The sequence below is a fragment of the Podarcis raffonei genome, chromosome 6 (genome assembly GCF_027172205.1).
Source record: "Podarcis raffonei isolate rPodRaf1 chromosome 6, rPodRaf1.pri, whole genome shotgun sequence".
Lineage (NCBI taxonomy): Eukaryota > Metazoa > Chordata > Lepidosauria > Squamata > Lacertidae > Podarcis > Podarcis raffonei.
In genome coordinates, this window is record NC_070607.1 from 96,334,373 (window position 1) to 96,359,257 (window position 24,885).

The 24,885-nt window shown below is 47.9% G+C and overlaps 1 protein-coding gene across 2 annotated transcripts; it reads left to right on the forward strand.

Annotated features, from left to right (window-relative positions):
• The first annotated feature begins 9,892 nt into the window (after positions 1-9,892).
• On the forward strand, positions 9,893-24,597 carry LOC128416652 (purine nucleoside phosphorylase-like). Of its 2 annotated transcripts, XM_053394668.1 has the most exons (7): positions 9,893-10,049; positions 10,652-10,699; positions 13,986-14,149; positions 17,188-17,291; positions 18,694-18,869; positions 20,893-21,083; positions 23,638-24,597. In XM_053394668.1, the coding sequence occupies exons 2-7, from the start codon at positions 10,677-10,679 to the stop codon at positions 23,889-23,891; spliced, it is 912 nt and encodes a 303-aa protein (XP_053250643.1). In that variant the 5' UTR covers positions 9,893-10,049; positions 10,652-10,676; the 3' UTR covers positions 23,892-24,597. The 2 variants fall into 2 exon arrangements, with proteins under 2 accessions (XP_053250643.1, XP_053250642.1); XM_053394667.1 differs by lacking the exon at positions 9,893-10,049 and having other exon boundaries at positions 10,514-10,699.
• Positions 24,598-24,885: the final 288 nt, after the last annotated feature.

Genomic DNA, 24,885 nt, shown 5'->3' on the forward strand with positions numbered 1-24,885 from the left:
TCTGTAACCTGAAGCGTCTGTAACCCGAGGTACCAGTGTACAGGGTTATAAAGACTAGGACTAGCCGCCTGAGAAACAGTTTCTACCCAAATGCGATTTTGGTTTTAAACACATTGTAAGGAGTCTGTATGGGAGTATATTGTACAGTGGTACCTCGGGTTACATACGCTTCAGGTTACAGACTCCGCTAACCCAGAAATAGTACCTCGGGTTAAGAACTTTGCTTCAGGATGAGAACAGAAATTGTGCTCTGGCGGTGCAGCAGCAGCAGGAGGCCCCATTAGCTAAAGTGGTGCTTCAGGTTAAGAACAGTTTCAGGTTAAGAACGGACCTCTGGAACGAATTAAGTACTTAACCCGAGGTACCACTGTATTTAAAAATGGGGTATCAGAGTTTATAGGGGGCTAACCAAGCTGGGATAGCTGGGATAGGAGGCTTGTTGGGTTTTGAATGTCATATGTAAACTTTTCAATTTCGTTGTCCTGTATGGGACAATGACAATAAAGATTATCACATTGTATTGTATATTTATTTATATTTGAAGAATTTCATCGTTTCCACACCTGTTTTCTAAATGTGAAGCTGGCAATTTTTTTGTGGGGGTGCAAACGGTAAGCCAGTCAACTTGGTGGTGGCCACCGCCTCTAGTGGCAGGGAGTTCCTCAGTTCAACTCCACGCTGCAGCAGTGCAAGGAAGGGTCTTCTGCAAAGTGAAGCTGCGGATCGAAGGGGATCCCTTTCCCGCCATGCCTGCTCAAGCCTGGCAAGACGGACCATTGCCTGACGTTGCAAAAAGGGTCCTTTTGCAATGAAAGCCTGGCAGACGCAGCCGGCATGTATTTCTCGAGCATGGATCTCCCTGCTCCTCCACAACATCCCTTTTGACATCCAGGCAGCCCTTTGGAGCCACATGGAAAGGATCTGCTTCTCTCCGCCTGCACCTGTCACTTTAAGTTAACTCCTTGGGAACTGAAGCTTGCAGCAGAGCTGAGCCAATCTGCTTTCCCTTGAAATGGAGTTTAATGGAGGGGTGGGGGGAGGAAGAGGGGAGGGGGGGAGGGAGGGAGGGGGAGGCTAGGGCAGAACCTAGGTAGCTCCTGGATGACATCACCGGCAGCCAATCGCAGCTGCCCTGCTGGGCCCTGGGTCCTAATGCCATCTCCCATCAGAGAGTTCGCCCTGGGCAAAGAGTCTGGGATGGAGCCTGGGAACAAATTGGCTCAGGTCCCCAGCAGTCAGTGTGGGGCTGAGCACAAGCCAGCAAGCAGCAGTTAAGGAAGGTGGCATCTGGGTTTTCATCCTGGAAGCGCCAGGGCAGAGCCTCTCTCTAGCTGGAGGAAGTGGGGCATCTGGTTTTTGGAGGGAGAGGGGGTCTCCCAGAGAGTTGGACATGGGATGGATTCAGACATCAAGATTGGGATGGGTGGTTGGAGACCATGCACAGACATGTCCAGATTAAGACCTCGAGAGGCCCTAAACCAGCCTTTCTCAACCTGTGGGTCCCCAGATGTTGGACTACAACTCCCATCACCCCTAGCTAGCAAGGCCACAGATCATTTCCGGGGTGCGCACTATCCTGCGCTATCTCTGCAGCTTTCTTATGGCACCTGGAAGCATAGATTTGATCCCAGGTGGGAAGAGTGCACCCAATTCTTCTCTCCGCAGTCTTCACAACCCTGGACAGCATTGTTTTTTCCCTGACCGTGCAGCTCCCAAACCACACACAGAGACCATAAGTTAATGAACTCTCCACAGTACAATGGTAAAATGCCATCAGCAGGTCCTTTGAGAGATTGCTTTTCCAGAGGATTCTCAGAAAATATAACCTCTGCTGTGCTCTCTTCATCAGGTCTTTGGTGTTTTCTCCCCAGGTTAGGTCATCTCTCAACTCCGTTCCCAGAAATCGAAACACCGAGACCTGTTCCACGCATTTCCCCTCAATAATGAGTGACTGAATATTCAATTTACGTTTCCTAAAGTCCACAATAATCTCTTTTAAGTTAAAGAGTAAGTTGGCAAGTAAAAAGGGGGCATTTTCAGGCTCCAGCCAGGTTGCAGCAGGGGATGATCCACAGTTCCAGGCTCTTGTCTTCAAGGCCTCCCTGGACCCTGTCCTTGTTTCATGGCCCCCTCTGCTGGGTCTGCTGAGGAACTGCCTGTCTCGGGATATTGGGAAGGAATCATAAAATCCCTGCAGGGTCGGAAGGGACTCTAAGGGGTCATGTAGCCCAATTCCCTGCTGGGATCACAGGTGAAGAATCCCCGACAGATGGTCCTCCGACCTCTGTTGAAAAGTCTCCAAGAAAGGGGAGTTTCTTCCACCTTCCCCGGGAGACGGTTCCACTATCAAACAGCTCTTAGCATCAGAAAGTTCTTCCTGATTTTTTGGTCAGAATTGCCTTTCTTATGATTTGAATCCTTTGGCACGGGTGGCGCTGTGGATTAAACCACAGAGCCTAGGCCTTGCCGATCAGAAGGTCAGCGGTTTGGAGCCCCGTGCCGGGGTGAGCTCCCGTTGCTCAGTCCCTGCTCCTGCCAACCTAGCAGTTCAAAAGCACCTCAAAGTGCAAGTAGATAAATAGGTACCGCTCTGGTGGGAAGGTAAACGGCATTTCCGTGTGCTGCTCTGGTTCACCAGAAGCGGCTTAGTCATGCTGGACACATGTCCCGGAAGCTGTGCGCCGGCTCCCTTGGCCAGTAAAGCGAGATGAGCGCTGCAACCCCAGAGTCGGCCACGGCTGGACCTAACGGTCAGGGGTCTCTTCACCTTTATTCTGTGGAACAGTGGAAATTCATGAAGCAAAAGGGTTTCCTTCCCACCGTAGACTCCACTGTCAATCTGCACCATGTCCCTCCTCCATTCTACCACCCAGGAACACTTTAATTTCCGGACAGCATTTAGGGATATGTGGGGTGTTAGGTAGCGGGGGTTGTTCCATCTACAGCAGTTTGCCCACCTGTGGTCCCCATCCTGCACTCTGCTCTCACCTGTGGCTCCTAGAAGCTGTCAGCATGTGACAGCGGTCACACCCTGGGAACACCTTTAACTGGCTGGCTGAACCTGGTGAGGGGAGCTGAGGGGAGCCAAATTGCGCTTTGCGCATGCGCAGAAGCACCAAACTGCAACCCGTGCGTGTGCAGACGTGGGTTGCGAAAGCTGCGGGTTGTGAACGTGCATCCCGCATGGTTCACGTTCACAACCCGAGCATCCACTGTATGTAAATCTGGCACTGCCCAAGGAGGTCACTTTGGGGCTGCTTATGCAGTGGTTTGACTTCACCCATAGTCTCTTGAGGCAGGTGGGTGCCAAGAACAAATTTGGCAAGATTTATTTAAGCGATAGATGGAGACTCCACCCTTCCTGCCTGCCTTTATGACTGTGGATGGGATGAAGGAAGGTAAAATCTGATCACTCTGTGATTTGACAAAGGAGGCTTAATTTTTCCTAATGGTCCAAGATAGCCAGAGAATGTCTCTTTATGGGAGCCATTGTAAGAAAATGGTATCTCTTGAATACATTATGTAATGGGAATCCTATCAGAGCTTGGGTCAGGCGTGATACACCTGGAAGAAAGGATCCATTTGGGAGGGACACTGATGCGAGATCTTAGCTGTGTGATTTCTGCATTGCATGGAGTTCAACTAGGTGACTCCTGGGGTCCCTTCCAACTCCAAGATTCCTTGATTTTATGATCTCTTGAGACTGCATACACATCAAACATTCAAAGCATGCCCCTCCACAAAGAATCCTGGGAAATTTAGCGAGCTAAGGATGTTGGGAATTGTTGCTCTGTGAGAGAGAAACAACAGTTCCCTGAATATTTTTTTTAATTAATATTTATTAAAGTTTTAAAGGTTACAGAAGAAAAAAGAAAAAACACCATTTTAAACAAAAACAATACAACACATCACAATAAAGAAAAAACAAGAATGAGAAAAAGAAAGAAAAAACACAAAAAATTAAAATCCATTAAAAAAGCAAAAAAAAGGAATACAGCGCATCTTCCCATAACTTATCTTTCATTAGCTTATTTCCTTGACCTCCTCACACCTCCCTTTTTTGTATTCTAGTTCGATTATCTGTTTCAGCAAATCCTTTCCATCTTTTCAAATTTTTGTCCTGTAATTTATCTTAATATAATGTATCTTTACTTTCCCTCCTTTCACCAATTAACAGTCAGTTTTCCCCAAATCCTTTATAACATTTCTGCTAAAGCCACATAACATCATTCCAACATCCTTCTAACATTCATTAATTTTGCAATGTTTCTGTAAATAGTCTTTAAATTTTTTCCAATCTTCTTCCACCGACTCTTCTCCCTGGTCTCGGATTCTGCCAGTCATTTCCGCCAGTTCCATGTAGTCTATCACCTCCCTGAATTTTATTTTTAGGGTGCTTTAAATGGACTTCAAATGTATGGTGCCCACACAGCCCAGACACACAGAGAGAGTAGCTGGGAGACAGAGAGAAAAACAAGAGATGGATCTGCGAGCTTAAGACCAGAACAGGGGCAGACTTTGGTAATCTTTGGTAATACGGCACCCTGAACGAGGCCAAAATCTGGCGTCCTCAAATGGGTCTTCTCAAGTATGGATCTTCACAGCTTTGTGCCCACAACTGGCCTCCAAACATTGCGCCTTCCCGCGGTCAATGCCAAACAGAGCTTCCCTTCTCAGGACTCATTCTGCCTCAGAAGGTGCTGGACCTTCATTGGAGGTCCTTAAACAGGTCATCTGCCAGGGAATCTTTCACCGTGATTCCTGTATTTCAGCGGGTTGGTCTGGATGACCCTTGGGTTCCCTTCAAACTCTACAATTTTGAGCATCTATGAGTTAAGTCAGGAGCAGGCAATGGCAGAAAGAGCCTGGTTTTCTGAGCTCCTCGTTGGTCCATCCAAATGTAGCCCTGCCTTTACTGACTATGGTTACCAGATTTTTTTTTTATGAATCCGGGGACACTTTTTAAAAAAAAGTTACATGCTTTATTATCCCTAATTACATCTATACATCAGCTGTTTTGCTGTCTTGAGAAGTCCGGACGGGGAGACAAACCTGGGGAATGGGGTTGGAAGCAGAGTTTGAGAATACGACTGTGGGATGTTCACAGAATCACAGATTTGGAAAGGACCTTTGAGGGACATCTAGGCCAACCCTCTGCAGTGGAGGTACCTCAACTCAAGCAGCCTCAGCTTAAATGAACATAAGGCTTCCCTGCTCCAATTTGACTTCTGCAGTTCCCGGCAGTCAGGGACACACTCTTGTTCATGCTCTTGTTCACACTCTCGTTCACGCTCTCGTTCACACTCTCTCTCATGCTCAGCTGCTCAGCTCTGCATCAGCCGCCACTCCAGTTGGCCGAGGGGATCGAAGTCATCTCACGCCTCTGCGCCTTGCCCAGCAGAGAAACCATGCCTCTTGCGCCCCTCCTGGGCAACTGCCCGCTGCCCACAAGTGACTCCCGAACCTCCCCCAATCTCCCTTCCAACAGCTCTATGGGGAGAGGTGCTGCTGTGCCCAGGTCCTGCTTGCAGGCCTCCCACCAGGTCAGCTGGGTGGCCAGTGTGAGGATAGGATGCTGGGTGAGTTGGGCTCTGGGCCTCATCCTGCCAGGATCTTTGGGGCTATGCTAGATGGACCAACAGCCTCACTTGGTGTGATGGACTGGGACTCAGAACCAGAGGAGACTCAGTCTGCACCGGATCCTTTGCCTCAGGCATCATCTGAACCGAGTCTGGGGCCTGATCCTGAAGAGTCCCAGTCTGCACAGGTTCCCCTGCAACAAACACCTGCTGGGCCCAGGGGCCTGATCCTGCCCTGGTTCCAGATGCGGGGATTCCCTCGTTGCCTTCAGCTGGGCCATCACTTACAGCTGCTCTGCTACCAGTTGGGTCAGGAGAGGCTGAGGCGGCCTCTGGGTCTAGTAACCCACCGACGTCTCCCAAGCTGCAGAGACTGAGGTCTGAGAGAAGGAGAGACCTGAGTACTTGCAGGAGGAGTGCTCGCCTTCGGGCGAGACAGGGAGGTGAGTCGCCAGGGGATCAGGACTGGCCGCTACCCCGACAAAGATAAAAGCCTGTTGGACCTCGCTCCAGGTTGTGGGAGCAACATTGCTGTTTGCTAGAACCTGCCTGAGATCCTGTGCCTGTCCTTGCCTGGTTTCCTGCCTTGGCCCTGTTGGACTGACTCCTAGCAGAACCTATGAATTCTGGACCGATCCTGGACCGTGTTGCACAGGTTACCACAGAGAAACCATGCACCTTGCGCCCCTCCTAGGCAACTGTGCACCACCCACCCCTGACTCCCGAGCCTCCCCTGATCTCCTGCCCCCTTCGTTCTGAGTTTCACAAGGTGCGAAAGAAGAGCTTTGCACCTTGCCCAGCAGAGAAACCGCGCACCTTGCACCCCTCCTGGGCAACGGCCGCCCACCCGCGATCTCTCAAAACGAAGGGGGAAGGGGGCAGGAGATCGGGGGAGGCTCGGGAGTCAGGGGTGGGTGGTGCGCCATTGCCCTTGAGGGGCGCAAGGCACGCGGTTTCTCTGCTGGGCAAGGTGCAAAGTCCTTCTTTCGCACTCTTCGATCCCCCACCCAAGTTTTGCCTGCGCAAAAGCTACCTTCCCACCCCTCAAGCTGCATATTACTCCAGGAGAGAAGGGTGTCCCGTTTCCCAGGGACATTTAATGAAATCCGGGGACATTCCGGGGACGGAATTCGTCCGGGGACAGATTTGCAAATCTGGGGACTGTCCCCGGGAAACGGGGACATCAGGTAACCCTACTTTACTGGCACTGTCAGCAACCCTGCAGAGTCTCTACGGCGAGAGGTTCATCCGGACACTGAGGTCCAGCGCCGAGGGCCTTCTGGCTGCGAGAAGCCAAGTTACAGGGAACCAGGCAGAGGACCTTCTCGGTAGTGGCGCCCACCCTGTGGAACGGCCTCCCACCAGATGTCAAAGAGAACAACAACTACCAGACTTTTAGAAGACATCTGAAGGCAGTCCTGTTTAGGGAAGCTTTTAATGTTTAATAGGTTATTGTATTTCAATATTCTTTTGGAAGCTGCCCAGAGTGGCTGGGTATAAATAATAATAATAATTATTATTATTATTATTATTATTATTATTATTATTATTATTCATCATCCGGGAGCTGCTCCTGGAGATCCTTTGTGGTGATCATTTGCCAGGGACTGCACTGGGGATCTTCTGTGAGCAAAACAGGCACTTCACCAGCAGCAGCTTAGGAGCCCATGTGATAGCCACCATCTCCAGTGCAGGAAAGCTGAATCACAAGGAGCTTCTTAAACCAGCACATGACTATCCCCTGATGGCTGTTACTGCCTTGGCGGAAAGGAGAGGCATGCCGCAGCGAGATGAACTTCCTTTCCGTAATGAGAAGCACCAAGTTTCTAGTCCAGCCTTAGCCAACCTGCTGCCCTCCAGATATAATTGGTAGTGCAATATCATTGCCCCCAAACTCTGAATTCAGATCTGTTTATTTTCTTTATTCGTAAAAATATTTATCTACGGCAGTATCATAAAAACATAACACAGCGGTTTACGACATTATACAAGCGAACAGCAACAGCATAACAAGTTAAAAATAGGTTAAAAGCAAAAATAAATTAAAAGCAAACATCAATGGATCATTGTGGAGGAGATGCACTCTGAATTTCCTATGTAGGTCTGGTGCAACAGAAAAGTTTTCTGTAGGCATTTAAAAGTTGTCACAGAATGTGAATTTATTTGCACGTGTGCACAGGTATCGTATAGGTGGTCACAACAGTGTTTTGCTTGACAGGCACTCCAGTCTCACCATAAAAAGAATATAGCGTTAGCTATGCCTCCCAGTTTGGTGTCATCTGCAAATCTGATGATCATCCGCTCAATTCCTTCATCCAAGTCGTTTGCAAAGATGTTGAGCAACAACGGGCCCAAGAATGAAACCCTGTGGCACCCTGCTTGCCACTTTCCCCCCAGGAGGCCAAGGAACCATTAGTGAGCACTCTTTGGGTTCCTCCACTAAACTCACCTAACAGTTAAACTATGGAACTCCATCCCACAGCAGGAAGGGATGGCCACTGTAATAAATGAAAATCTGCCCTTCTTCCCTTATGGGGGACACAAGAGCCCTTATAGAGTCCTTTGTAGGTTCTCCATCGGTCGGAGAAAAGAACAGAGGCCAACCAGAGAATATTGAGAAGCAAAGCAGCTGTTAAGCCTGATCTTTATTGAACTGTTGCAACAGGGTGCTCCCCTCACCCACAGGAGAGAGGAGGAACCCAGAACCCAGGTGTGTCCGCCCTTATATAGACATTTTAAATTGCCCGCCTTGGAGTCCAAGACCACCCCCAGAAACATCATACGTGCATCACAGAAAAGGCGGTCTACAACAGAAGTTGTTTACCTCCTGGCTAGCAGATTACCTGTTAATGCTCACTTGATTGAATACCCTGGGGAGCTTGGCCAGTCTTTTGTAATGATAAATACTTCGTTCCTGAGCCAGGTCACAGGCTCACCCTATTCATACACAGACATACCCTCAAGACAGGATTTGTGAATGAAAAGACAATGGGGAGGCTTTTCCATTTTCCTTTGACTTTGCAGAGAAAACATTTGCTTGGGAGCTTGGGAGCCAAAATGGATCCAGGGCTGTTTTCCTGTGTTGCTTTAGACATGTGTTTTATATATTTATGTACGTGTTTGCTTGGTACATTTATGAACATTTATTATATATATATAAGACCTTAATTTTTTTATTTCAGCCACATACCTGGATGGCTTTAAAAGAGAACTAGACCAATTCGTGGAGAGAGCTATTGATGGCTACTAGCCAGGATGCCTATGCTGTGCCTCCACAGCTGGAGGCAGGAATGCTTCTGAATGCCAGTTGCTGGAAACTCCAGGATTGTGTTCGAATCCTGCTTGCTGGTTTCCCATTCGGGCATCTGCTTGGCCACTGTGAGAACAGGTTGCTGGACTAGATGGGCTTTTGGCCTGACCCAGCAGCCAGCTCTTATGTTATGCCTTTGCTATGAGTGTCCTGGTGTCCCCGGGACGTGGGTGGCGCTGTGGTTTAAACCAATGAGCCTCTTGGGCTTGCCAATCAGAAGGTCAGCGGTTCGAATCCCCGCAACGGGGTGAGCTCCCGTTGTTCGGTCCCAGCTCCTGCCAACCTAGCAGTTTGAAATCATGCCACTGTGTCAGGAGTGCGTGCAGGAGCCAGGCCCGTGACCAGTAGGGCTTTGCAGGACTGGGGCTTTCCTAAGTTTGTTCTCAAAAGGCAAGGTGCTGCCGCACAGGTGAGGCCAATTGGTAACTCACAGCACCTGGTGGCAAGACCCGGGAAGGGATAAAAGGTCAGCATTTCCCTTTGGCTCTTTGCCACAGCAACACTTCCTGCCTTGCTGTGTTTGGCTTTTTGCTTCCTGATCCTCGGACCCTTGGCTTCTTGGCTTCTTGCTTCCTGACCCTCGGACCCTCGGCTTCTTCACTCCCTGCTTCCTGATCTTCGGACCCTTGGCTTCTTGGCTCCTTGCTTCCTGACCCTCGGACCCTCGGCTTCTTCACTCCCTGCTTCCTGATCTTCGGACCCTTGGCTTCTTGGCTCCTTGCTTCCTGACCCTCGGACCCTCGGCTTCTTCACTCCCTGCTTCCTGATCCTCGGACCCTTGGCTTCTTGGCTCCTTGCTTTCTGACCCTCGGACCCTCGGCTTCTTCACTCCCTGCTTCCTGATCTTCGGACCCTTGGCTTCTTGGCTCCTTGCTTCCTGACCCTCGGACCCTCGGCTTCTTCACTCCCTGCTTCCTGATCTCCGGACCCTTGGCTTCTTGCTTCCTGGCCCTCGGACCCCTGACTCCTTGACTCCTTGCTTCCTGACCATTGAACCCTCGGCTTCTTGACTCCTGGCTCTCTGACCCTCGGACTCTGGGCTTCCTGACTCCTGGCTTCCGGACACTTGTTCCTGCTCCAACCCTGCCATCTTGCCCCTGGTCCCGACGTTCTCCGCCAGGACTTCGACCTCCCGTAACACAGTGCAAGTAGATAAATAGGTACTGCTGTGGCAGGAAGGTAAATGGCATTTATGTGTGCTCTGGCAATTGTCACTGTCCTCCGTGCACCAGAAGCGGTTTAGTCCTGCTGGCCACTTGACCCGGAAAGCTGTCTGTGGACAAACGTCGGCTCCCTCGGCCTGAAAGCGAGATGAGCGCCACAACCCCATAGTCACCTTTGACTGGACTTAACCTTTTTTACCTTGCTGGTGTCCCCAACGTGGCATTGGTGGGAAAGGGCTGCAACACAACGGATTCTCCTGCAGGATACAAGAGAGGGCAGCTAATTCCCCCATCATGGGTTTATCATAGGACCTCCTTTCTGCCTTGGGCCCACGGGACGTCCTGGCTGCTTCCCAAAGAGGAGATAAGGGCTTGGGTGGCTTCTGTGAAGGAAAGCCCAAAGGGGGAAAGATCCACGCCTTCCCTTCCAGCTTTCACTCTGCAGTTCTGCAGCCAATAACCAACCCCCAGGGGAAAACAAAGCCTTCTGTGTGCATATAAAAAGCTGACTCGCTGGGCTTTAGAATCAGTGGGGGGAAGGTTGTGGTCAGGTGTCCTGAGAAAAAGCTCTCCAGCCCAGATCTCCATCTTCTCTTCAGAGTCTCCGTTCATCTGCAGTCCAGGATGCAACCCACTGAAAACTTCAGGTAAGCACAAACCAGGAATCTCCTCTCTAGAATTTTTCACACTTATTGGGATTTTTAGTGCTGCTTATGCATGCACCCTCCAGGTTTCCACCTCTTGAAAATGTGATCACATTTGCTGCTAAAATTTACTTTTCCCACTTTAAAAAAATAAAAAAAAAATCTTACCATATGTTCTCTGGGAATACAAATCCGGATTAAATGGGGAAATATGTGACAGCATCTTGATGAGCGGTGGCGTGGTTTGGGTCCTGCAATAGAAAATCAAGTATTGCATGCCTGAGAGACTGATCCAGTTTAGCATTTAAATCACCAGGGGACATGGTGTTTAAAGTGCGTCTCCAGAAGGCCCCTCGCTGTGTGAACAACAGCCTTTAAAGATATCCTTTTATAAGGTCTTGTATGGAAACTTTCAGCTGCAAAAAGAAAAATTGAAAATAATATATTTTTAAATGCTTATATTGAAATAAAAAAATTTAGGTCTTATATATATATAATAAATGTGCCAGGCAAACATGTACATAAATGTATGGGCCACATGTCTGAAGGAGCGCAGGAGGGCAGCCCTGGATCCATTTTGGCTCCCAAGCTGACCAAATGTTTTCTCTGCAAAGTCAAAGGAAAATGGAAAAGCCTCCCCATTGTCTTTTCCTTCACAAATCCTGTCTTAAGGGTATGTCTGTGTATGAATAGGGTGAGCCTGTGACCTGGCTCAGGGCTCTTGTGTCCCCCATAAGGGAATAAGGGCAGATTTTCGTTTATTACAATAGCATCCCAAAAATGCCATTGCAAATCTGTAACTTTTGTTTTATAATCCTCACTTTGAGTGACTTCTGGTATTCTGCCCAACATACAGTTTTGCACATGGGCACCTAAATACCACAAGCAGAATTACAGCTGGTGGAAGATAAAGTTCGTATTATCCACCTAGTGGACAATCTCTGTAGTTTCTAAACTTTAAACGCAACATTTGTAATTTCCAATTGGATCTTGTCCCTTGGTGGCTGCCAAATTCTGCGTCCTACAAAAACTCACATTAGGAATTCTTTGACATCCTGGTAGGTCTTGTAAAACATGCCTTCGCCTATTTACAATTTGTTTGGTGCTATAGGCTAAATGATTGGATTCCAATGATAAAAAATCTATCCGCTTTGATAGCTGAAGGTGCTGTTAGCAATAAGTGTGTGTCCATAATAATAATAATAATAATAATAATAATTTATTATTTATACCCCACCCATCTGGCTGAGTCTCCCCAGCCACTCTGGGCGGCTCCCAATCACATGTTAAAAACAATACAGCATTAAATATTAAAAACTTCCCTAAACAGGGCTGCCTTCAGATGTCTTTTAAAGATACGATAGCTGCTTATTTCCTTCACATCTGAAGGGAGGGCACCACTACCGAGAAGGCCCTCTGTCTGGGTCCCTGTAACCTCACTTCTCACAATGAGGGAATATTTTTGGTAACATGGGCTGTAAGTGCGAACTCTTTCCACTGAAAACCACCAGTCACAAAAATACTTGTAAAGACATTATGACTGGACAATAAGTAATATTAATGATTTTATAATTTAAAATGGACATGTGGTATGATGATAAACAATGGAACCTGGGAAGGGAATAGGGGGAAGTCAACTCTATTCTTTTCTCTGTGTTTGAATATGTATTGTTTTTTACTTTGTGTTGTTTTTGGAAAATTAATAAAATATTAAAAAAAGAAAACCACCGGTGACATTGTTATAGGAAAATCCTTGGGCTCACTTGGATTACCAAACAAAGATAGCAGCCAGGAATATAGGAGCTGTTAACGGAGAAACCTGAGGGCTCCCTTGGACAAAAAAAAGAAGGACGCCAGCCAGGAATACCAGAGCAAAACAGCAGCCAGTAGGCTTGGCCTTTATTGAACAGGACTTCCACCTGCCACAAGGTGAAACAAGATGAAAGCCCCCAACACGGACTCTTGAGAGTTGCAGCCCAGCAACACCTCAAGGCTACAGCCTCTCCATCCTCTGGGCTGTACTCATGAGCAGTGGCTGTCCAGAATTTCAGGAAAGGGTCTCTCCTTCCCAGCCCTGCCCGAAAATGCTGAGGACTGAACCTTGGGCATTGAGAGGCAGTGTGGTGTAGTGGTTAGACCTGGTCCAAATCCCCGCTTGGCCACGAAGCTCACCGGGTGACCCTGGGGGCCGGTCACTGCCTCTCAGCCCAGACCTACCTCACAGGGTTGCTGTGAGGAATCAATGAGGCAGGGGAGAGCCATTTATGCCACCTTGAGCTCCTTGGAGGAAAAAGCGGGATATAAATGCAGTAAATAGTCATAATCCTGTACAGAAGAATCATGGGATCATAGAACTGCGGAGTTGGAAGGGACCACGAGGGTCATCTAGTCCAACCCTCTGAAATGCAGGAATCTTTTGCCCAGCGTGGAACTCGAACCCACAACCCTGACATTAACAGTCACATGTTCTACCGATTGGCTTTGGCCCTTTCCTCACCTGTTGGTGCTGTAAACAAAACATCTGCCCTTTTTTCCCCTTATGGGGTGTCCAAGAGCCCATTTAGAGTCCTTATGTAGGTTCCCTATTGGTAGGAGAAAATAACAGAGGCCAACCAAAGAATATTGAGAAGCAAAGCAGCTCGTAAGCCTGATCTTTATTGATCTGTTGCAACAGGGTGCTCCCCTCACACACAGGAAAGGAGGAGGAACCCAGAACCAAGGTGTGCCTGCCCTTATATAGACATTTTAAATTCCCTGTCCTGGAGCTCAAGACCACCCCGCCATACTTCATACCTACATCACAGAAAAGGCGGTCTACAGCAGAAATCTGAGTGTGTTGTTTATCTCGCCTGACAGGTTACCTGTTAATGCTCACTTAATGCCAGTCTTTTGTAATGATAAATACTTAGTTCCTGAGCCAGGTCACAGGCTCACCCTATTCAAACATAGACATACCCTTAAGACAGGATTTGTGAAGGAAAAGACAATGGGGAGGCTTTTCCATTTTCCTTTGACCTTGCAGAGAAAACATTTGGTCAGTTTGGGAATCAAAAATGGTTTCAGATTGGTCTTCCTGTGCTGATCTATGTACATGCTTGGTTGGTACATTTATGAACATTTATTATATATCTAAGACCTTAAAATTCTTATCACATTGGAAACCGATTCCACGGCTGACCATCCCTACCTCTGGGGTTGGGCTAGATGACCCTCAGGGTCCCTTCCAACCCGGCAATTCTATGATTCTGATTCAACCTTGCTGCAGTTCTTTTCCAATCTCTCTTTGCAGCTTTGAGCTCTGCAGAGAGACGGCCGACTGGCTCCTGGCTCATACCAGGCAGCGCCCCAGAATCGCCATCATCTGTGGCTCTGGACTGGGACCCCTCGCTGACAGCTTGAAGAACCCGGAGTCTTTCAAGTACATGGACATTCCTAACTTCCCGCACAGCACAGGTATGGAGAACATAGCTGTCAACCGTCCCTTATTTGGCGGAAAAGTCCCTTATCCCAGCGCTGTGTCCCGCTGCTGTCCCTTATTGATGATGTCCCTTAAATTTCCTGGGCTTCAAAGGAAGCAGCTCCTCTCCCTCCCTCCCTGCCAGCCAGGGAGGAGGGAGGCTCCAACTGTGTTGATTGGCTGCGTTGCTCACCCAAGAAGGAGTCTAAGAACGACTGGGGGGTGGAGCTTGCATGCCTTGTGCCAATCAAATCAACCGTGTTGCCTGGGGACTCGCCTTTGCTCAGCGCTTCCCAGCGGAGAGGTGACGGTGGTTTTCCTTGCTGCATCCCCTTTGCCGGGTTGCTGCGCTGTGGGAATCACCGCTTGAGGCTTCATTTGGCTGCTGGCTGGGCTTTCTGCCTTTGGCTTGGAGGGGCTCAGAAGTTGAACATACCTGTGCTCCGAAAATCCCTTATTTTGGCTGCTGGTCCCTTATTTTCAAGGTGGCTGGTCCCTTATTTTCAAGGTTGCTGGTCCCATATTTTCAAATCTGTAAGTTGACAGCTATGATGGAGAACTATCCTTGGTGCGTGACGCTGCTCTGCAATTCCTCCCAGGGTCTTTTCACACCGTCCTGTGGCCTCGGGTCTGCTTCCTCACTGGCCAGCTGGAACTGATTGTGCATGAATGGTGCAGATTGTGATCTGATTTCTTTCCGCAGGGCCTGTAAGACAGAGTTGTTCCGCCTGGCCTTTGGCTTGGAGTCAATTTGATTCCCTCCCCCTCTTTCTTTTTTCTTTTCTCCTCCTGTGATGAGGCTGCATTTTAATGTTTTAATGTTGTGTTTTAATCTTGTTTTTAAGTTGTATTCATTCAACTTGTTTTTATTATCGGTTGTTAGCCGCCCTGAGCCGGGCTTTGGCTGGGGAGGGTGGGGTAATAATAATAATAATAATAATAATAATAATAATAATAATAATAATAGCAGAAAAAAACTGCAACAAGAGATCAGCTCCATGTTTTGGGACTGGGTGGGCTGTCAGCTTAGCTTGAGGGCATTTTCACCCAGGGTGCTAAAATCCCGCTTTGCATTTCTCAAGCCTCGCATGTGAATGGGAAACCCATCATAGCAAGGATCTACCTCTGAGTTAAAAATAGTGGTATCTGGCTACCCTCTTGTGGCGAAATGGACACATCTGCACTTTTAAGATTTTGCATGGCAGAGTGCATGTGAATTTTCCTACCTGGTAGTGCAAAAGCTGTGTAGGTAACTGAAGGGTTTGTGTGTTTAGAGACAGAGAGACAGCAGGGACTCTGAGATTATGTTAGGAACCTAGGATCATATTGTGCATTGATGATTTCACCCAGGTCCAAGAGCTTCCTTGTCATTCCACAGCTGTGCCTTGTGAAAACCTGATCTAGCCCACTGGATTGAAGCTCAGTTAAGCAAATCTTTTTTAGGATTTTCCACGCATAAGATCCAATTCAGTTGGTAAGTTTGGATTTTTGCAAAGCAGAGGCACAGAACAATAGGAAACTCTCTCAGACCCGGAGGAATTAATTGGTGCACAAAACAATTGAAATTTGGGTCAAGCAGAATTGTGGACAAGCCCTTGCACTCCACGGTGTTAGCATTCACAGCCCATCCGGGAGACATTGGGAGTTCAACCTGGTGTTTTCTGCTCTTCCACTGAGCCCTTCGCTCAATGGACTTCAATGGACTTTGAATAAATGTGCAATTAGTTTTCTTGTTTTGAATTCTGTTGCATTATTGTCTTCCTGAGTGGTTCGTGCAAACCACTGTTCTGAACAATGCTGAATGAAGGGCAGGTGGCCTTAGGGATGAGTTTATGGAACCAAGGGGCGCTGGCCCAACAAAGTTTGGGAACCACTGGTTTAATAAACAATGGCTTAGTTGCATGCAGTGTGCAGGGTCTCTCTTTTTCTCCTTAATAAATAATAATAAATTTATATTTATACCCTGCCCTTCCCACTTCAGAAAACCAGGCTCAGGGCGGCTAACAACAAATTTAAAACACTTAATTGTAATGCAACATAGAAGCAGCACCTTGAGGATCTCTAGCCATCTTCACCGCATTATGCAGTTGGTCCCTTACCTTTCTCGCCCCGACCTGGCCACAGTGATCCATGCGACGGTCACCTCCAGGCTTGACTACTGTAATTCAGCCTATGCGCGGCTGCCCTTGAAGCTGTCCCACAAACTCCAGCGGGTGCAGAATGCTGCAGCGAGGCTCCTCACGGGGTCCCTGCCATGGGAGCATATTCACCCAGTGCTTTACCAGTTGCACTGGCTCCCGGTGGAGTATCAGGTCAGGTTCAAGGTGCTGGTCTTGACCTGTAAAGCCCTTTGTGGCTTAGGGCCCTCGTATTTACGGGACCGCCTCTCCTGGTCTGCTCCGCAGAGGACCTTAAGGTCCATGAATAATCATAGTTTAGAGGTCCCAGGCCCTAAGGAAGTCAGACTATCCACCACCAGGGCCAGGGCCTTCTCAGTGATGGCTCCGACCTGGTGGAATGCTCTGCCCCATGAGACCAGGGCCCTGCAGGATTTAACTTCCTCCCGCCGGGCCTGTAAGACAGAGCTATTCCGCCTGGCCTTTCATTTGAATTCAGCCTGATCTTTTATTTCCTTTCTCTTCCCTCCCCCTCCCCTTTTTATGAAGATTACCCACTCTGAAACCCCACAGCCAATTCTCCCCTGGCCTCCTTGCTGGCCCAAGCAGGACCAATTCAGCCAGCTAGCCCTAGGAATTATCTAATGCTTATTAGATGGATTTCCCCTAAATTGATTTCTGATTTTTGAATTTTTATTGTTATTCATGTTTTTATACTGTATTTATGAGCCCGGTTTATGACCCGGGAAGGGCGGGGTATAAATAAAAATGTATTATTATTATTATTATTATTAGCCATAGCCGAGATGCGAGTCTCAGTACTGCTCCTGTTGGACCTCCTAGAAAGGACCACGACATAGAAAGGGACATTTGGGGCATGTTAACCTTCTCTTTCTGCTCTCTTCCTCTCTCCACAGTGTCGGGCCATGACGGGCAGCTTCTCTTTGGGGAGCTGCAGGGCAAGCCGTGCGTCTGCATGAAGGGGCGCTTCCACATGTACGAGGGCTACCCCCTTTGGAAGGTAGGCAGAAGGCCTGCGGTGCCCAAAGTGTTACTCAAGTGATGGGTGCCAACTTGGATGGCTTCAAGAAGAGGAGGAGAGGGAACCAGAAGCAATTTTGTCAGGGATTGTAGGATAAGACCTGCCAAGGAAAACAAAGAATTTATTTATGTATGCTAAAGGTAAAGGTACCCCTGACCATTAGGTCCAGTCGCGGACGACTCTGGGGTTGCGCGTGTTGGTTGTTTGCAGCTTAGTTGCACTGCAGAGAGCTTGCTTGGGAGACCGCACATTACAAGGAACGCAAAAATAATTTTAGCTAGGTTTTAATAACAAAAACAAAAACTCCTTTTACCTTAAATATATTGATAAGCATGACCCAACCACCAGGGTGCTGAGAGAGCTAGGCGCTGCTCTTTATATACTATACCCAATTGCTGACACAGCTTAATTAACACAACTATACTGTACATTAATTAACTACACCTGCTATACTGTTTCACAGCTGTAAAACTAGGTCACATTATTTGCTCTGGCCCTTAAAGACATACACATCTTGTGGAACAATAATGAACCTTCACATTTAAAGAGACCATTCAACAGTGCGCTCATCTCGCTCTATAGGCCGAGGGAGCCAGCGTTTGTCCGCAGACAGCTTCTGGGTCATGTGGCCAGCAAGACTAAGCCGCTTCTGGTGAACCAGAGCAGCGCATGGAAATGCCGTTTACCTTCCCGCCGGAGCAGTACCTATTTATCTGCTTGCACTTTGATGTGTTTTTGAACTGCTAGGTTGGCTGGAGCTGGGACTGAGCAATGGGAGCTCACCCTGTCGCGGGGATTCGAACCGCCGACCTTCTGATCGGCAAGTCCTAGGTGTTACCGTGCGCTGCTCTGGTTCACCCAAGTGGCTTAGTCATGCTGACCACATGACCCGGAAGCTGTACGCCAGCTCCCTCGGCCAGTAAAGCAAGATGAGCGCCGCAACCCCAGAGTCTGCCACGACTGGATCTAATGGTCAGGGGTCCCTTTACCTTTACCTTTATTCCTGTTTTATATTTTTGGAATAATTTTTATTTGATTTTACAACTCCATTCACAAGCAACAGACGGATGCCAGCTAGTTAACTTTTAAAGGTTGATACCCATCACCATAATTCCATAGCTTAACTAACTCTGCCTTGTGCAATGAAGTATTTTGTTTCATCCTGAATCTTCCAGATTTAACAGAGCTGCTGTCGCGCTCAGGTTTTTTTGCTTGCCGGCTTCCCATTTGGATGCCTGGTTTGTCGCCGCGGCAGCAGGACGCCGGATTAAACAGGCTGCAGGCCTGATCCAGCTGCCGCGCTCTTCTCACCCTCTACGGAGAGCAGGGACACCTCCCCGCAGCTGATGTAAACGTCCCTCCGCTCTGCTCTCTCTGCCAGGTCACGTTCCCGATCCGTGTTCTCAAACTCCTGGGCGTCGAGACGCTGCTGGTGACCAACGCGGCCGGGGCCTTGGCGGATTCGTACAGCGTCGGGGACCTCATGATTATTCGGGACCACATCAACCTGCTGGGCTTGGCCGGGCTAAACCCCTTGCTGGGGCCCAATGAGGAAAGGTGAGTACCGGACTTCCGGTTGGCTGCCCGCTTAATGGTGGATGGGAGCTCTTTCGGCTGAAAGAGCCCCGGCGCTTTGAAGATTGGGGTGACATGCAGAGGAGCTCTTTGCATGAGCATGGGGTTGTGGATAGTCTTTTTCTGGCTCTCAGGACTACCCAAATCACATTCCCTCTTCCCAGGCCACACCTCTCACCAGCTCTGCTTCACATTCCCCCAGTGTTTCAGGGTAGCTGGAATGTCCTTAATCCCCTGATAGTGTAAGAATGGAATGAACACACAAACACTGTATTTTATTTTTTATGCTGTTTTTTGTCGCATCAATTAAGTGTTTTAAATTTGTTGTTAGCCCGATTTTCTGAACCGGGAAGGGCGGGATATAAAAAAAAAATTATTTATTATATTATTACACACACACAAACACACACACCAATGCATTTAATTGTGCATTGATAACAAAAATTAAACATTTACTTCCCTTCCGTCTTTCTGTATTTTATTATTTCTATTTATTTAATTTATATACCTCCCTATACCTGCATGTCCCACGGAGGTCCACAGGATAAAATCGGAATATAAAACCACAAAGTACATAGTCAAAATAAAAACGACAACAACCCACTAGCCCCGCCCCAGACATTTTTAAAGGGCATAGGCTGTAGGTTAAAAACAGTTAAAACACTAAAAAAAATGTTTTTAAGATATTAAAGAAAAATAAATTAAAATCAATTTAACAGAAGAAGCAGTACACTCTGCTGGGCTGTTCCATGGTTTCCTCCAAGTTACCAATTACTGCTGCATACTGTAATCAAACCATACCTTCTTTTTCTCATTTTACTCTCAATGTAACCTTTACAGCTGAATTTAAGCTTATTAGCAATTTCACTTGTTTACAATCATTCTCCATATGCTCTACAAACATTTTCCAATCCTCCTTACATATTGTTTGATCTTGATCTCTGGTTCTGCTGGTTCGACTTCCCAATTCTGCAGACTCCATCAACTTCAGCTGCTCCTTTGTGGGAACTGCTCCTTCCCTCCATTTTCGAGCATATTGGATTCAGGATGCAATAGTTGCATACCAAAACAAATTCTGCTAATTCTTTGGGACACTAGGGGAGGATATATAATTTCGTTCTTATCCTTCCTCATGAGATCAGCAATCCTTTCCTGCTTAAACTTGGACACAAGTCACAAAGAAGCTTACAAACAATAATAAAAAAACAATAATATAATAGGACATCACAATTACTACGTAAATCATACAGAATAATTAACAAATCACCAGCAAAACAATTACAGTAAAACAACCACCTTCTATAAAACACTATTAACGGAACAACAAACAGAAAAGCTAAACAGCATAACCCCAACAAAAGTCCTAAGATTCACAAAGCTCTTTGGCAAAACAATATTAACAATATTAACAGCTCATCTTCCTCTTTTTCTTCTCCCCCTTTTTTTCTCCCCCCCTCCTTCTTTCCTTTTTCCTTTTTCTTTTTTCTTTCCCATAATGGCTTATGTTCCATGCCATGTACTTTGATATTTTTTGTAGTTTTTTAGCTTATTATTATTAAGGAATTTTCTTTGGTGATTTTGGTTGTCTATATTTATCTGTATTTATTTAAAGCAAAATAAAAGTATTAAAAAACAACAACAATATTAACAGCATTAACAAACTAACAACCCAAAACAAACTAAGCACTGTTGAATTGGCACACACACTCTCCCCTCTGTGAATCACAGCCTCCCACTCAGTTCATCAAAAAAAGCATAGGCATAATGCCCGTGGCAGCAACTCCCTTCTGAAGGCAAGGCTGGTGGGGAATGCCACTGCCTGATGCTCAGCATAAACATCCAATTCCCCTCATCACAGCAGCCTCTGGAAGGGATATATATCTGGTACATCTGCCAACCTCCTGGCTGGCTGGCTGGCACGAGTGGCTGCCAAACTGCTTGGCCCTGGCACCAAGCCACCATGCTCGTTTTCCTCCCTGCTCAGAGCACCCCCTTCTTTCTCCAGGTTTGGCCCTCGCTTCCCTGCTCTTTCGGATGCGTACGACAGCCAGATCCGCGCTTTGGCCATGGACACAGCCCAGCGCCTTGGCTACAGCTCTTTCGTCAAAGAGGGGGTGTACTGCATGGTCGGGGGCCCCAGTTTCGAATCGATCGCAGAGGCCCGGCTCCTTCACGTGCTGGGGGCGGACGCTGTAGGTAAGAGCTGGAAGGAAGCTGTGTCTCTTTGCCTCCGGTAACCCTTGCCCTTGTTCTGCACCTGCTAGATTGCCATCTTCTCTATGGCCAGCCTTTGCCAACCTGGTACCCTCCAGATGTTCTGGACTACAACTCCCATCAGTCCCAGCCAGAGGCCAAAACCTCTGGAGAGCACCAGGTTGGCAAAGCCTGCCATGGGCTTAATGCATCTTGTTTATAGCACTAATTTGGTTGCAAAATTTTATTATTTTGCAGTTAATAATAATAATAAAAATTATTTATACCCCGCCCTCCCTGGCCAGAGCCGGGCTCAGGGCGGCTAACACCAATAAAATCACAGTAAAAACATAATAGGGAAAAAGAGAAGGGGGGGGGACTAGTTTAAAATACAGGTTAAAATGCAATTTAAAATGCAGCCTCATTTTAAAGTAGCCGATAAATCAAGACCATAAGGGGAGGGAAACATAAGGGTCAGACCGAGTCCAAACCAAAGGCCAGGTGGAACAGCTCTGTCTTGCAGGCCCTGCGGAAAGATGTCAAGTCCCGCAGGGCCCTGGTCTCTTGGGACAGAGCGTTCCACCACATCGGGGCCAGTACTGAAAAGGCCCTGGCCCTAGTTGAGACTAATCTAACCTCCTTGAGGCTTGGGACCTCCAAAGTGTTGTTATTTGTGGACCTTAAGGTCCTCTGCGGGGCATACCAGGAGAGGCGATCCTGTAGGTACGTGGGTCCTAGGCCTAGTTGCCATGCAGGAGGGATTTTTTAGCAAGCACCTGCACTCATTGATTAATTCTACAGGTTACCCCCCACTACACGAATCCCACTTGCATGGAACTGAATTTACATGGGTCACCACAAAATAGATAGATTGGCCTTCCCTTGCTTGGGGCCTGGAAGGTAACCCCCACATAACTGGGAGGCAGCGATGCTTGTATTTGCAAAAAAATAACTTCTAGAGAGTACCTGATCTCAGACAAATGCACCACAGGAAAGATGCATCTGGGTTGCTTGGGGGCAAAGAGGGCAAACTAGAGATTCCAAGGACTGCTAGAAAATAAGATAGAAGTGGACTGAAGGGGAGGAGAAACCAGAAGCTTTATAGGACCTCAGGGATTTTTATTGCCTGGTGTCCAAACAACTCACTTAACCATCAATCACAGCTCTGACTTCACTCATTGGCTAAAATCACTGATCCAGGCTGGCTCATTTCACAAGAATTGCTTAGACATGTACCTGGGCATTTAGCTTCATATCTTTCTTGGTAGGAGAGCTAAATATTTCCTTTAACAAAATATGAAAGTTCCAAGTCTGAAGCCTTTGCTGAGGGAGCCAATGGCACCAGGCTGACAACTCCTGAGCCAAACTCTTGTTATGCAGAGGTGTAACATGTTGTGCGGGTGGCGCTGTGGGTTAAACCACAGCCTAGGACTTGCCGATCAGAAGGTGAGTGGCTCAAATCCCCGCGATGGGGTGAGCTCCCATTCCTCGGTCCCTGCTCCTGCCAACCTAGCAGTTCGAAAGCACCTCAAAGTGCAAGTAGATAAATAGGTACCACTCCGGAGGGAAGGTAAAAGGCGTTTCCGTGCACTGCTCTGGTTCTCCAGAAGCGGCTTAGTCATGCTGGCCACATGACCTGGAAGCTGTACGCTGGCTACCTCGGCCAATAAAGCGAGATGAGCGCCGCAACCCCAGAGTCGGCCACGACTGGACCTAATGGTCAGGGGTCCCTTTACCTTTAACTTTTTGTGAAGTCCTGCACCAAGCTTACACAAGTTTGTGCTGTTGCAGGAATTTATGTATAGGTCAAGGGGGGCGGTTTGCCCCTCCAGCAGATATCATGCATGTGCAGCCCACTACCAAAATCAGTACAATCGCTTTTGAGACTTTTGTGATTTGTCCCCACAAAACACTTCATCACAGTTTCTTCCTATCTATTCAAAGGGCCTTTGCTGCACGATACCAAATGTAACAATTCACTGATAAATGTCTGTCTGTACTGGCTCACAGGGAAAACTTCAGAAATTCATATAGACATGGGAGCTCAGCTACTCAGCAGCCCCTCTGCCTGAGTGATAATTCCAGCATCCTGATACCTGAGTGCCAGACAAGTAGCCATTCCAGAAATAACAAACCCAGATGAAGACAAAAGGGTGTGATTAACTTGGCTGGGAAATAGGGAAATGTAAATATCTCATTTGTTACACTTGATGGGTGTTTGGTGGAGGGCAAGGAGAACCATGGGGCAGGGTCCAGGATGCTCAGATTACGGCCACCAGACCTCCCCTTTCATGATGTAACCGTGATGTATGAGTGATGTAGTTTGGGGGGGGGTGTAACATGGGGATTAGCAGCTAATAAAAGTTTGGGGGCTCTTTTGTTTGGGGCTTCCATCTTGTTCCACCTGGTGGCAGGTGGGAGTCCTGTCGTGACAGTCTTCAATAAAGACCAAGCCTACTGGCTGCTGTTTGGCTCTGGGATTCCTGGCTGGTGTCCTTGTTTTTTGTCCAAGGGAGCCCTCAGGTTTCTCTGTTAACAGCGCCCTGCTTCCTTTTAGGGATGAGCACGGCAGCAGAAGTCGTTGTGGCCAGGCACTGTGGCTTGCGGGTCTTTGGTATCTCGCTGATCACCAACAAGGTGACCAAGGACTACAGCGCGAAAGAGAACGTTGACCATCACGGGGTGCTCGAAGTGAGCCGGAGAAGAGCTTCCACGCTCCAGGCGCTCATCACAGCCCTGGTGGGCAGGCTGGACTTTTGCAGCAGCAGCAGCGGCCAGAAGGACGGCGAGACCTATCAGAATGGAGTCTAAAAATGCCAGGCATCGGCTGTGGACCCAGGAGTGTGCTGGCAGCAAAAGGGGAGAGCCGCCCGCTCCACATCGTATACTCCAAACAAAATCTGGACTGAGAATCCAAAACTATGACCATGCCTGTCTCAATCAAATCACCAGCCTCTGCCAAGCTAGTGCCCTCCAAATGTTTTGGACGGCAACTCCCAGGTCTGGTAGTCCAAAACATCTGGTGGGCACCAGGTTGGCAAAGGCAGCTTGACACCAACCCTGCAGGTGTCTTAATTCTTTATTGTACGCTGGCCTGTCCCTTGTTAGCCCCACAAAGCCCACTGAGCCTGGGCAAGCCAGCGGTGGTACATTGATGAGAGTGTTGGACTGGGACCCGGGACAGACCCAGATTCAAATCGCCACTTGGCCCTGAAGCTCACTGGGTGACCTTGGGCCAGTCACTGCCGTTCAGCCTACCCTACCTCGCAAGGTTGTTTTTGCTGTGAGGATAAAATGGGGAGCAACAGCAAACGTATACATCATCTTGAGCTCCCTCGAGAGAAGGTGGGATATAAAAGTAATAAACAAATTGTCCCTATCAACTGCTCTGTGCTATCCTGGAGGAATAAATATTGTAAAAATGTACATGGGATTTAAAAGCTAACACAATACACCATGCTAATCTTTGAGGTTCCAGGGGTTTTAGACTGCAACCTTCCCTGGCCTCCCCAGGTCAGTCACAGCCAACTCTGAAACTCTAATTCAAACTCTCCTTTGTCTTCCAAGTAAACTCTGAGTTGAGGAAGGGCCCCTCCTTTTTGCATCTGGCACAAAGTTCCCTCTCTTTAGCTTTCCTAATGGCTCATTACCTTCCCTTTGTCTTTCTTAATAGCTCGTCTCCCAGGCAATTTCCAGGCTGGCCTGGCTATTCCAGCATTAGAATCTGTGCTGGATCCAGGAATTAGAAGCGGGGTCCAAGCATTATGGACGTGGGTGGCGCTGTGGGTAAAAGCCTCAGCGCCTA

Bases quoted from the DNA above. Each gene is read 5' to 3' on its own strand.
- LOC128416652 (XM_053394668.1), top strand. From the start codon at position 10,677: ATGCAACCCACTGAAAACTTCAG. The intron at 18,870-20,892 runs GTGAGTACCGGA...TTCTTTCTCCAG, and splicing joins CTGGGGCCCAATGAGGAAAG to GTTTGGCCCTCGCTTCCCTG. The intron at 21,084-23,637 runs GTAAGAGCTGGA...GCTTCCTTTTAG, and splicing joins GCTGGGGGCGGACGCTGTAG to GGATGAGCACGGCAGCAGAA.